The sequence below is a fragment of the Hippocampus guttulatus genome, chromosome 1 (assembly GCF_054856545.1).
Source record: "Hippocampus guttulatus isolate MCC_2025c chromosome 1, RoL_Hgut_1.0, whole genome shotgun sequence".
NCBI lineage: Eukaryota > Metazoa > Chordata > Actinopteri > Syngnathiformes > Syngnathidae > Hippocampus > Hippocampus guttulatus.
In genome coordinates, this window is record NC_141261.1 from 14,571,499 (window position 1) to 14,585,500 (window position 14,002).

At 43.6% G+C, this 14,002-nt stretch overlaps 1 protein-coding gene across 2 annotated transcripts; it reads left to right on the forward strand.

The window, feature by feature from the left end:
• The first annotated feature begins 2,701 nt into the window (after positions 1–2,701).
• On the forward strand, positions 2,702–10,516 carry bco1l (beta-carotene oxygenase 1, like). Of its 2 annotated transcripts, XR_015101017.1 has the most exons (12): positions 2,702–2,849; positions 3,552–3,680; positions 4,435–4,564; positions 4,968–5,115; positions 5,195–5,342; positions 6,672–6,892; positions 6,961–7,227; positions 7,627–7,732; positions 8,505–8,599; positions 9,601–9,712; positions 9,795–10,000; positions 10,137–10,516. XR_015101017.1 is itself a non-coding variant. In XM_086112297.1 (11 exons), the coding sequence occupies exons 1-11, from the start codon at positions 2,759–2,761 to the stop codon at positions 9,947–9,949; spliced, it is 1,602 nt and encodes a 533-aa protein (XP_085968423.1). In that variant the 5' UTR covers positions 2,702–2,758; the 3' UTR covers positions 9,950–10,114. The 2 variants fall into 2 exon arrangements, 1 of the variants encoding a protein (XP_085968423.1); XM_086112297.1 differs by lacking the exon at positions 10,137–10,516 and having other exon boundaries at positions 9,795–10,114.
• Positions 10,517–14,002: the final 3,486 nt, after the last annotated feature.

Genomic DNA, 14,002 nt, shown 5'->3' on the forward strand with positions numbered 1-14,002 from the left:
GTGGTAGCGTTCTTTGTCGGATGGAATTTGTTTTTTAATTTCAGCCCTTGTTTCTGGAGCCCATCCATCCATCCATCCATCTTCTACCGCTTATCCGGGGCCCGGTCGCGGGGGCAGCAGCTTTAGCAGGGAAGCCCAGACTTCCCTCTCCCTAGCCACTTCTTCCAGCTCTCCCCGGGGTATCCCGAGGCGTTCCTAGGCCAGCTGGGTGACATAGTCTCTCCAGCGTGTCCCGGGTCGTCCTCGGGGTCTCCTCCCGGGGGGACATGCCCGGAACACCTCACCAGGGAGGCGTTCAGGAGGCATCCGAATCAGATGCCCGAGCCACCTCATCTGGCTTCTCTCGATGTGGAGGAGAAGCGGCTCGACTCTGAGCCCCTCCCGGATGCCCGAGCTTCTCACCTTATCTCTAAGGGAGAGCCCGGACACCCTGCGGAGAAAACTCATTTCGGCCGCTTGTAACCGGGATCTCGTTCTTTCGGTCACGACCCATAGCTCGTGACCATAGATGAGGGTTGGGACGTAGCTCGACCGGTAAATTGAGAGCTTCGCCCTTTGGCTCAGCTCCTTCTTTACCACGACAGACCGATAACAACGTCCGCATCACAGCAGACGCTGGACCGAACCGCCTGTCGATCTCTCGCTCCCTCCTGCCCTCACTCGTGAACAAGACCCCAAGATACTCCTCCACTTGGGGCAAGATCTTCTCCCCGACCCGGAGGGGGCACTCCACCCTTTTCCGACAGGACCATCGTTTCAGATTTGGAGGTGCAGATTTTCATCCCAACCGCTTCACACTCGGCTGCAAAACACTCCATTGAGAGTTGGAGAGCCCTGCTTGAAGGAGCCAACAGTACCACATCATCTGCAAAAAGCAGAGATGCAATACTGAGGCCACCAAAACGGACCCCCTCAACGCTTCGGCTGCGCCGATTCTGTCCATAAAGGTTATGAAGAGAATCGGCGACAAAGGGCAGCAAGAATGTATCAATTTTTTTTATACAACTATCTGTACGTCTAACTTAAAGTTGAAGCACTTTTGCCACCTCGACGTGAAACTGGGGGCAAAGTGTTGCCTGTGCCATTGATAAGAGCAGCGATTTAGCCATAAACTGATTTAACCAATTAGAGATAAAAGAGTCTTAAGGTCAGTGGCGCTGATTCTCCGCTTTCATTTCGACACGTAGCCGACGTAACGTGTCTGCAGTTTAGCAAGGAGCAGGTGGGGTTTTTTTTCCCTCATAGTTTTGATCTGCGTAAATGGGACAAATAGACTCAAGCCACATAAAAGAAATCGAAGTGACTTTATGACGGAAATGAAACATATTCAAGATACCTGAGAGACGTGTTGCACTTGACAACCGGCTAATTAGTGAGCCACAAGTCACACTGTTTTATGAGTTCTTTTGTTGGTCGTCACGATATAAATGTTGCCGTTTGCATACCTGTCAACTCATACGGTTTAGCCATAGTTCATACGGATTTTGTGGTGAATCTTACGTATATGACCGTATCGCACAAATCATATGGATTCTGAAAATTTCCGGGGTTTTTTTTCACCAACTCCAAATGATTTGGAGTTGGTGAAAAAAAGTAACGCAGGAATACAACTCTAAACACAGTAATGCCACTAAGTAGAATGATGATTAGACATTAACCAGACATTGTATTATGGAGATCCACAATAAATATCATTGAAAATTTCGTGGGGTTTTTTCTGCCGTTATTTTGACATATAAAATGCTTTGGTATGTTATAAGGATTTTTTGCTCTTTATAAGGATTTTTTTGGTAGTTTATACAGGTTGGCGCTCCGAAAAGTTGACAGGTATGCGTTTGCCACAACCCAGTTTCTGATACTCACGCACATTAAAAACACATTTCAGAAATATTACTTAACAAATGTACAGTTAAACAAAATTCCACTTTATGTGGATACTAGTGATTTTTTTTTTTTTAGTACGGTCTAAAAACAGAAACACGGTTGCAAACCAATGCTAATGCCGAGTTTTCGCTCAAGAGTATATGCTAGGTGTGATAGTGGCTATGCTAACTGGTCAGGACCAATGTAGCTTGGCATTATAAAAGAAGAAAACTTTTGACGTGAATGTCTTTTTTCTCCTAAGTGGCAAGGTTGCACTGATTTGAGTGACACACTCCATTAAAGTTGAAAACGTTCGGGAAAAAAATGACTTGCACATGGTCACAGCAATTAGCTTGATATCATTTCTGCTCCGGATATAAGCTATTTTTTTCCCCCTCTCACTGTGAATAAAAAGGCTTGCGTGACAGGGTTACGAGAAACAAATTTAAAAGACAATTATTCTCATTTTTAAAACAAGTCATTAGTAAAAACCAATTATTTGAACAATTACAAAATACAGCAACCGAATCATAGCTAAAACCGTCTACTTTGAAACTTATCTCTTACAATTAAGTTGGACAGTCATCAAGAGTCCCAAGAGGAAAAAAAATGCAGTTTTAGAGGCTCCTCAATAGCTATTGGGAATTTGAATTAATGTTTTTTTTTTTAAATAGCTAGTTCACATTTTGTCGTACGGGACAACTTTGGACAACTACAATTTACACAAGCTCATATTTCTATAATTCCGTAATGGCCAACCGGCTCTTATGTAACGTTTACAGGACGCCCACTGACAGATAAAGGCTCACGTAAGTACATACTGCCTGCTTGTGTTTCATCAACTTGATGGCGGCGTGACAGCAGTAGCGGCGGCAGTGGCAGGGGCGGCCACAAAATGAACGAGTCCAGTTCGGCTGTGAATATGCAATCATTATTTCTTCAGAATGGGAAGGAAACAACGGAGCCTGTGAAAGCTCACGTCAAAGGTGAGCAAAAGAACAAAGGCAATTAATAAGATGTCTCCTATTGAATCATTTGCATTTCAGTTTTTCAGCATTCAAGGTACAGTTGTATGGAGGTTTTATGTGCAAGACATTGAATAGTTTGTTTGTTTTTAATCTCAGTATTTGTTTAGGTGGTCATTGGTGGAGAATTCAATCATGATTCCGGGGCTACGATTTGATCATGAAACGATTATGGCTGCACCGTTAGTTTTTGTATATTGTTGTTTTTTTTTGTTTTTTTTTCACAACACACTTGCCTTTGTCTCACTAAGTAAGCGTTCATCACGCGCGATTTTTAAAAACAGCATATAGAGAATTTTCTTGATTATGCCACATCCAATATGGCTGCGGCATCGACGAGCCTTTTTTTTGTTGGGGTGGGGGTGGGGGGGGCTGAACGTCAAACTTGGCTGCAGTGGCCATCTCCGGGAGACAATATCGGGAACATTTCTAACAAAGTTCTGAATTTGGTATTGATGGATTCATTGGCAAGAGCAGGGGTGGCAGCGGGGGTGGAGGTGGCAGCTGCACACCCCTTGCCACCCTGTAAAACCACCTCTGCAACTGCGACTGGTTTTGTCAAAATGAGCACTCAACTTTGCTCTGGTGATTTGGTTGACTGGATTTGGCTCGAGTGGTTGGTGATGGTCCAGATGAACCTCTTTGACCTGCGCTCTTTTGCAGGTTGTGTGCCCGCATGGCTGCAGGGCACGCTGGTGAGGAACGGCCCCGCACTTTTTTCTGTGGGCGACATCGAGTACAACCACTGGTTCGACGGGATGTCCCTCATTCACAGTTTCGCTTTCAAAGACGGTGGGTCACGTTGACGCAAGTGGCGGGCCGTGCATTCGCGAATCGGGGCCTTTGGTGGTGACTTGCCCGACTTCATCCACCTCTTGATACCGCCGCGATCATGTCACAATTGCAAGTAAAACATCAATACTACCACTACAACAACAACAAAAATAAATAAAACGCAACCCTGCCGAGTGCAATGTGGGGCAATTCAGAATCAATAGTTATAAAATTACATAACAAACCAAAACATTGGAATAAAAGCAGAGAAGTGTCCATCTGTTCATTTTTACATCCAGAAATTGAGGACTTTGATAGATTTGAGAATGAGGATCGATCCAAAAATAATGTGAGTACATTGTGAAACACTTCAATAAAGTACAACCCAACTCAGTTTTGCTCCCACTGTCTTTTTTTAAAAACACATGCTAGCGTGCATGCATGCTAGCGTATTGTTTAAGCTAGCGTACGTTTTCCATGTCTGCGTCCAATAATACAACGCATCTCAGGGATGTATCAAATAGAGAAATAGCATCCCTAACTGACGCTACGCCTTTTAATACGGTGCGTCGTAGGGCCGTGAAAATACAGTATTTGGAGTCTCACGCGCACCTGAGGAGAAACCAAAAATGTTTGGCCTTTGGTCAGGTTCCCCGGCTGAATTTCGGGCCCACCACGTCCCTGGCACTGATGTCCTTCTGGCAATATTGCACCGCCATCATTGCTGCTGCTGCTGCTGCTCCCCTTGATGTTAACGTTTTTGTTTCGCCAGGTGAGGTGTTTTACCGAAGTAAGTTCCTGAAGAGCCACACTTATGAGAAAAATGCAAAGGCTGACCGGATCGTCGTCTCCGAGTTCGGCACCATGGTCTATCCTGACCCGTGCAAAAACATCTTCTCCAGGTGCCGTACGGAAGAGATTGATTCATGAGATTTAATTTGTTCTGAACTGAAGTTAGTCTACAAAAGATTATATATGTAGATATTGTTTTGGAATAATGAAAGAAGACCTTGAACTGAAATTTGCCTGAGTTCTGTGCGGAAAGCGCGGGTTCCGCGACAGTGTGAATGTCGGGTGCGGGTGGCTGTCCGTCACTCTGCGACTGACCGCTGACCATTTCAGGGTCGAGTCCGCTTTTGGCTTCTTTTCGTCTGCTGGGATAGGCTCCAGCACCCCACGACCTTGAACAGGATAAGCAGTGTAAAGACTGGATGGATGTCTGCCTTTTAAAGGGCGTGGCCTCGCCGGTTCGGTTGTCAAATTGTAATTTTCACACTTGACGTCTTTTTTTTTCCCCCTCACCAGAGCATTCACGCATCTCAGCAACGTCATTCCTGACTTTACCGACAACAACATGATTAATATCATCCGCTACGGTCAGGACTACTACGCCTCGTCCGAGATCAACTACATTAACCAGATTGATCCCGTCACTTTGGACACCGTCGGAAGGGTGAATGTTATGCCAGGACTTTTGCAAAGTTTGCTCGACACTGTACGATATTTTCACTTAAAATCTGCATTCGTTTCAGATTAACTACAGAAAGCACATTGCTATCAACTTGGCGACGGCTCACCCTCACTATGACGACGAAGGCAACACGTACAACATGGGCACATCCATCGTAGGCTTTGGTCCACCAAAGTATGTCATCTTTAAGGTCCCGGCTAATGCTTCAGGTAGTCTTAAGGTCGTTTGACAGCTTAGACCAGGGGTGTCCAACCAAAGACAGGGGCCCACCCGCCGTTTTTCAGGCTTTGCAACCCATTTTCCCTTAATTGAATGGATATTATGCTGGTCCTCGTGGTGCGTGTGACTTGACCACCAGGGGGCTGTAGAATACAGAAGTACTGTACTGTACATACAACTGTCAATTGAGGGGTTCGTTGTTTTTAAATGCTGGCTCTACTTTACGAACGGCAAAAGGAGAGATGGATTCCGTCTGAAAGCAGCTTTATTGAAAGTACCAAAAAAGGACGTGTGCACCGCAGCACGATCGAGAACAGCAACTAAAATCATTCAAATCACTTCCTGCTTTCCCTTACGTCAACAGCCAATTAGAATCTATCCACATAAAAACATGTCTAAGGCTGAGGGCAACTTTGCCAAAAACGCCTAAAAAAAATATGTGGCTAATCAGCTCATGCTAGGTGAAGCTACGATCGCAAATGCATCAAAAATAGTGATATTTGATGGCATTTGGTAACGTTTGTGTTATGTAAAGCTTGGCATGGACTCACTATTTTACCGGAATACTTTGACTGGACCCTTGTCGACGTAATGGGACCATGTTTGATGGAGTTGGACATTTTCGTGTACATTTATGACGTTTTTATGGTGAGTCGCCATTTTGTTTTTGAGATCTACGATTGTCGAACATAAATGCTCACTCAGTCTGCAGATATGATTGCATTGTAAAATGTTGGGCAACATTCAAATCTCCAGAAACCCAGCTTTCAAAAGATGTATAACATCTTCACGCATGTAGTGACGACGTGCTTCAGCGATTTGTTTTGACAGATGACGGAGGGACGCCCGAACTTGAAAGGGAATGCAATTTTGGTCATTTTGACATGAAATATGATGCTCAGACATAAAATGATCATTAATAACATAACATAAGTTTACACAACCAGCAAAAGATTTGATGGTGAAACCTGAAAACCCGTCACTAAACTGCAGTAATGGTTGCCATTTTTTTACAGCATAAATAGACCTGTGAGTCTTAGTATATATGCTGTCTATCTGTATGTTTGTGTTCAACTCTTAGTTACGTAGTTTAAAGCTACTGCAATATTGGTGCTAGTTTCATTAGCCATTCTATAGTGTTTCGCAATGGGTGTTAACGTTAAGCTAGCAGCCTATATTTACCCCGATGGATCGGTTTGAGTTATGTGAAGATTGACCGTGGGACAAAAAAGTTGAGACACCCCCTGGCTAATGCTCCAAGCTCTCCGATGGAGCTTCACCATTTGTTGGACAACTTGAACACGAGTCCATTGTTTCAGGTTGTGAGCAGAAGACACCCGCCCTGCGGCACACGCAACAGGTGTGCTCGCTTCCCTTCCGCTCCACGCTGTTCCCCAGCTACTTCCACAGCTTTGGCATGACCGAGAACTTCATCGTATTCGTGGAGCAACCGTTCAAAGTGAACGTGGTCAAACTGGCGACCGCCTATTTCCGTGGCATCAATTGGGGAAGCTGTCTCAAGTTCGACAAGGACGAGGCGGTATTGTGGACGCGCGCCGACGCCGTTTGCCCTCGCCGGTCAGCGTTTGACCCTCCGCTCTTTCCTAGACCTTCTTTCACCTGTTCAACCGCCGGACTGGGAAGAAGGTTTCCACTCGTTTCTCCGGTGACGCCCTGGTGGTCTTTCATCACATCAACGCCTACGAGACCGAGGACCACGTGGTGTTCGACCTCATTACCTACAAGGACAGCAATCTTTACGACATGTTCTACATGAAGAACCTGAGGATGAATACCAGTAGCTTCATTGAGGCAAACTCCAATTCGTCGCCGCCAGTCAGCCAGCGTTTTGTCCTGCCGCTGAATGTCAACAAGGTGAGGCGCAAGGGCATCGATAAGTAGAAATGCTTTGAGTGACGCACTCAGTTACTGTGGAACAGAGATGGACGTGCCGTCCCTGGACGCACCGGTCCGTCTGTCCGTCTCGGACGGACATCCATTTTTGGGACGGACAATGAGGAGTTTTTTGTTTTTAAAGCAAGAACGGAGGTGGGTTTTTGTCCGTCCCTTTGATCGTCCCTAACTGGGTTAAGTATGTGGTCTCAGGAAGCAAAATAACAAGGCCAGAGTGTAGCCAAACGCTCAATTTTCTTAACGGGATATTTCAAGGGTGTCAAACTCATTTATCGTCTCGGGCCACTTCGGAGTTCCGTCTTCCCTCGGAGGGCCGTTCTATTACAGTTGAAACTACAAACACAAGTTTATGTTGTGCAGGACTCATCGAAAGGGGCCAACCTTGTGACTCTGTCAGACACGACGGCTACAGCAGTCATGAAGGACGACGGTGAAGTCTACTGCCAGCCGCAAACTCTGTTCCAAGGTGAGCCTTAGCTGCCACAAATAAGTTGTACAACGCTCAAGGTGTTTGAGCCTTTTGGCCTTTTATTCAATACCCTACTTTGGTGCGCTAAATTGGCCCTGTTCTAGTAGTGACGGGAAAACGAAGCTTCATGAAGCACTTGTGATAGTTTTTGACTCCTCCAGATGGTGCTCTTTGTTTGGTGCCATGGAAATGCATTAAAATTCAACAGCATCTTTAAGCCACGAGTGTCTCTAGAGGAGTCAAAAACTATCACAAGTGCTTCATGAAGCTTCAGTTGTCCATCGTTATGTACTAGTATGCTCTTTGTCCTCACGAGGAAGCAGAATGACTCGGGCACACTCGTAGAACTTTTTTTTTTTTAACCCCACTACTATATGACATTTCTGCACGCTAGTAGAACAACTAGGTCACACTAGTAATCTTATAGAATTCTACATGTTAACATCTAATGCTTCACTAGTAGTACTAGTAACCTGTAGATGTCAACTACTGCAGGTTTGTCGCAATGTACTTGGTTCACAAGAGCGCCCTAGTGTGGCAAAACTGTCCTCGAGTTGACAACTAGATGATCCTCCTACCATGTGGGACATACAATTCCACAGGGAAAAAAAATTGATGACAAAACAAACATCTTGTGCTTCACGAGTGGTAGTAGGGCACTTTTGCCTCACTAGTAAACATCTAGTTTAGTCTTACTATTGAGGACAAAGATTATACTAGTGCATGGATAGTGTAAATGGCTTGCCGTAATTGTCCATTCTCTCGCCAGGTCTGGAGTTGCCCAACATCAACTACAAGTTTAATGGCAAGAAGTACAGATACTTCTATGGCTCCAGAGTGGACTGGTCACCGCAACCCAACAAGGTCCGCACCACAGGTGGCAAAGGTCCTCCCACTTGGTACTTGAGTAAAAGTACAGATACTGGACTTTAAAAAAAAAAAAAAAAAAGACTTATGACATTCAGTATTACTGATTTAATGGAAATATAATTTTGAGTATTTTTTTTAAGTTACAAATGTAGGAAAGTACCTCATTAAAAAAATAAAAAATATCCTATTATTAACTTGGTGCTATTACAGAGATGGAGAAAAAAAATCGCATTACAGTTTGTTTTAGTTCGTCTTAGCTTGACTTTTACGCTATCAAAACATGTTCTGAAAGCTGATAGCTATGGTAACATAAATGATGAACGAAAAATGCTCAATTAGTTATTGATGACAATTTAAAAAATAAACCTCAGTCTGGTGGTTTTTGGATGAAATGGACAGTTTTTTTAACGGCAGAAAGTGGGGGGGTTTCACCTGACACTCGACAACGCATTTGTCACAAATCATTCTTGAAGTCGACATCAAAAATTGTCTTAAAGGAGAAGCTAGCAAGAGTTGAACGTAGCCTGCCTTGCCCAATCACCCCCAGTCATGATGGCATCTAATCATAAAAGTACGCAGTGGTGATAAATAGTCAGAGAACACATATCCAGGTTGACAAAATAGCATCAAGCTAGCATTAGCACTCAATAAGCCGCAGTTCACCACTGTTGCTACATGGGTAGCATGACGTATTCATAATGGAGAGTTATTACAATAGGAAATGTTATCACTTGGAAGTCTCTCTTTTTTTTTTTTTTTTTTTGAAAAGCAAAATGAAAAATCAAACATAGGTGATGCACACACCAGTTGAGTAGAAATGTTGCAAATGACGGATCGCCTTTCGGAGTAGAAAGTGTACATACGCATTTTTTTGGATGTAATTCATTATGTATCGTATCCTTTGTTACTTTCCACCACAATGTGGTGAAGCAAACACATCCCAAGATATCAAAGCAGGGAGGCATAACCGTGATGTCCCGATTTTTGTCCCCCAGATCATCAAGTTTGACACAGTAGCAATGACGCATGTGGAATGGCATCAGGACAACTGCTACCCGTCAGAACCCGTGTTTGTGGCGTCACCCGGAGCTGTGGATGAAGACGACGGTGAGCTTGCACCATCTTTTTTTTTTTTTTTTTTTTTTTTGCGATCATGAAATACATTTTAAAGTCCGTCTCTTCTCTGCAGGCGTGATCTTGTCATCCGTTATCTCTCCGGACCCTAACACCTCACCCTTTATGCTTGTGCTCAACGCCAAGACGTTGGAGGAACTGGCACGGGCCGCCATTCCTGTCAGCGTTCACTTGGATCTTCATGGACTTTTCATCCCCAATACCAACTGAAAGCCCAACAGCCAAAAGTGCTCAAACTCTTTACTGTACTTAGAAGAACAGGTAAAGATATTGGAAAAAAAATAAAAATAAAAGAACATCAGTATCTGATGTGTGCAACGCCACTGCACAGGTGTGCCTTTGGCTGTGCACAATAAAAGGCCTCTTGAAAAGGTGCATTTAAATTTTTTTTTTACAGACTTTTAGAAAAACAGTCAGTATCTGGCGTGTACTTTCATGCAACACATCCCCTTCAGCATGCTCCAGTTTCCGTCGATATCCAGTAACTCCAACAGTCATTGGAGAAGAGTGGACCGACATTCCAGTCGCAAAGGAGATGCGTGTGGTCCAACCAGAAAATGGCTGGTTTTCTGACGTCTCCTCAATACAGTAAAAGAGCACATTTCAGCGTGGACTTTTGTGGGCAATAATGATGCTGTTCTTATTAGCATGTCGAGATGCCACAAATGTGAGGTGAATGGCCAATGTCAGCAAAGAAGCGCACACCAACACCAACGTAGACACAGATAAGTTCAGTGTCTGAATTGAGCTCCTGAAAAACGAGAGCACAAACCTAAATATTGCCTTTTGATTTTTGTCCAGTGTACAGTATATATAATGTGTCCGTGTGTTTCTTGACCACGTTTGTTGTCCGATTGTGGAGTTGCTGTTGGACAGCATTTCGTTGGCCGTGACACTCGCTGATCAGTGATGTGTTCCTCGAGCCGGTCCTTGGCCTCGAGGACCGGCTCGAGGACCGAAGGGTGGTCCTTGGTCCTCGGCCTTGGCCTCGGAGTCAAGTGCTTGGTCCTTGGCCTTGGCCTCGGAGTCAAGTCATTGGCCTTGGCCTCGGAGTCAAGTCATTGGCCTTGGCCTCAGGTTGCCGGTCATTGGATACAACGAGGTTTTTCGGGCGTTTTTCGACCAAAAAAAGACCAGATGGTCGTTTTTCAGGGCAAAAATGCCTTACTATACATGGTCCTTTTTTTGGGGCTAAAAATGCCTTACTATACATGGTCGTTTTTTTTCGGCCAAAAATAACTTACTATACATGGTAGTTTTTTTGGGGCTAAAAATGCCTTACTATACATGGTCGTTTTTTTGTGGCTAAAAATGCCTTATACATGGTCGTTTTTTTTCGGCCAAAAATGCCTTACGATACATGGTCGTTTTTTGGGGCTAAAAATGCCTTACTATATACATGGTCGTTTTTTGGGGGCTAAAAATGCCTGACTATACATGGTTGTTTTTTTTCGGCCAAAAATGACTTACTATACATGTTGTTTTTTTTCGGCCAAAAATGACTTACTATAGGGGGCTGAAAATGCCTTACTATATATACATGGTCGTTTTTTTGGGGCTAAAAATGCCTTACTATACATGGTCGTTTTTTTGGGGCTAAAAATGCCTTACTATACATGGTCGTTTTTTGGGGCTAAAAATGCCTTAGTATACATGGTCTTTTTTTTTCGGCCAAAAATGCCTTACTATACGTGGTCTTTTTTTGGGGGCTGAAAATGCCTTATTATATATACATGGTCGGGGGTTTTTTTTCGGCTAAAAACGCCGTGCTATACATGGTCGTTTTGTTCGGCTTAAAACGCCTTACTAAACATGGTGGGGGGGGTTTCGGCTAAAAACGGCTTACGAGACATGGTCTTTTTTTTCGGCTAAAAACGGCTTACGAGACATGGTCTTTTTTTTCGGCTAAAAACGGCTTACGAGACATGGTCTTTTTTTTCGGCCAAAAACGCCTGACTAAGCGTGGTCGTTTTTTTCGGCGAAAAACACCTTACTATACATGGTCGGGTTTTTTTTCGGCCAAAAACGCCTGACTATACATGGTCGTTTTTTTCGGCTAAAAACGCCTTACTATACATGGTCGTTTTTTTTGGGCTAAAAATGCCTTACTATATACATGGTTGTTTTTTTCGGGTTAAAACACCTTACTGTACATGGTCGTTTTTTTTCGGCCAAAAATGCCTTACTATACATGGTCGTTTTTTGGGGCTAAAAATTCGTTACTGTACATGGTCGTTTTTTTGGCCAAAAATGCCTGACTATACATGGTCGTTTTTTTTCGGCCAAAAATGCCTTACTATACATGGTCGTTTTTTTGGGGCTAAAAACGCCTTACTATACATGGTCGTTTTTTTTGGGCTAAAAATGCCTTACTATATATACATGGTTGTTTTTTTCGGGTTAAAACACCTTACTGTACATGGTCGTTTTTTTCGGCTAAAAATGACTTACTATACATGGTCGTTTTTTTGGGGCTAAAAATGCCTTACTATACATGGTCGGTTTTTTTTCGGCCAAAAATGCCTTACTATACATGGTCGTTTTTTGGGGCTAAAAATGCCTTACTATACATGGTCGGTTTTTTTCGGTCAAAAATGCCTTACTATACATGGTCGTTTTTTTTCGGCCAAAAATGCCTTACTATACATGGTCGTTTTTTGGGTGCTAAAAATGCCTTACTATACATGGTCGGTTTTTTTCGGTCAAAAATGCCTTACTATACATGGTCGTTTTTTTTCGGCCAAAAATGCCTTACTATACATGGTCGTTTTTTGGGTGCTAAAAATGCCTTACTATACATGGTCGTTTTTTTTTTCCGGCTAAAAACGCCGTGCTATACATGGTCGTTTTTTTCGGCTTAAAACACCTTACTAAACATGGTGGGGGGGGGGGGGGGGGGGTTCGGCTAAAAACGGCTTACGAGACATGGTGGTTTTTTTGGGCCGAAAACGCAAATGTCCTGTTCTGACTTAGATGGCTGATGACATTTCAGTCACAAAAGTGCCAAACTTTGGCACCCAATGACAAAAACCCTTCCACTTGAATTGGTAGAAATGTCCTATTGTGATTGACATGGTCAGATGACATATCCCCTTTCTCCCCTTTCGAGAAGATCGAAGCCAAGAAAGCTGCACAAGAGCAAGAAATGACAACACAGAGAGAATGAAGAGTATCGTGACTTTTAATGTGTTGATCTTTTTTTAAAAAAGTGTTTTATGCTGTCATTTATACATTTGAGTGTGATGCTGGGCTGGCTCCGTAGCCCACTGGTTAGTGCGTTGGAGTGCAAACGCAGAGGTCCAGGGTTCAAATCCAGCTCCGGCCTGTCGCGCTTGCGTGTTCTCTTCTTCCTGGCATGGGTGTTGTCCATCCACCCTCCCATCCATTTTCTCATCCCCTTGTCCTCACAAGGGTCGTGGTCGGGGGGGTGTGCTGGAGCCTCTCCCGGCTGTCTTCGGGCCATCGGCAGAGGGGAGGGGGCACCCTCACCCGGCTGACAGCCAATCAAGAAAACCATTTGCACCGTTTTTTTTCCGGCTAAAAACGCCTTACTATATACATGGTCGTTTTTTTTTCGGCCAAAAATGCCTTACTATAAACATGGTCTTTTTTTCGGCTAAAAACGCCGTGCTATACATGGTCGTTTTTTTTCGGCCAAAAATGCCTTACGATACATGGTCATTTTTTTTCGGCCAAAAATCCTTACTGTATGTACAGTACAGGGTCGTTTTTTTGGGGCTAAAAATGCCTTACTATACATGGTCATTTTTTTTCGGCTAAAAACGCCGTGCTATACATGGTCGTTTTTTTCGGCTAAAAACGCCTTACTGTACATGGTCGTTTTTTTTTCGGCCAAAAATGCCTTACTATACATGGTCGTTTTTTGGGCTAAAAACGCCTTACTATACATGGTCGTTTTTTTGGGGCTAAAAATGCCTTACTGTACATGGCCTTTTTTTCCGGCCAAAAACGCTTACTATACATGGTCGTTTTCTGACGCTAAAAATTCCTAACTATACATGGCCGTTTTTTTGGGCTAAAAACGCCTTACTATACATGGTCATTTTATTTCGGCCAAAAATACCTTCCTATACATGGTCGTTTTTTTTAGGCTAAAAATGCCGTGCTATACATGGTCGTTTGTTTTTTTTTCGGACAAAAACGCCTTACTATACATGGTTGTTTTTTTCGTCTAAAAACGGCTTACGAGACATGGTCTTTTTTTCGGCTAAAAACGCCTGACTATGCGTGGTCGTTTTTTTC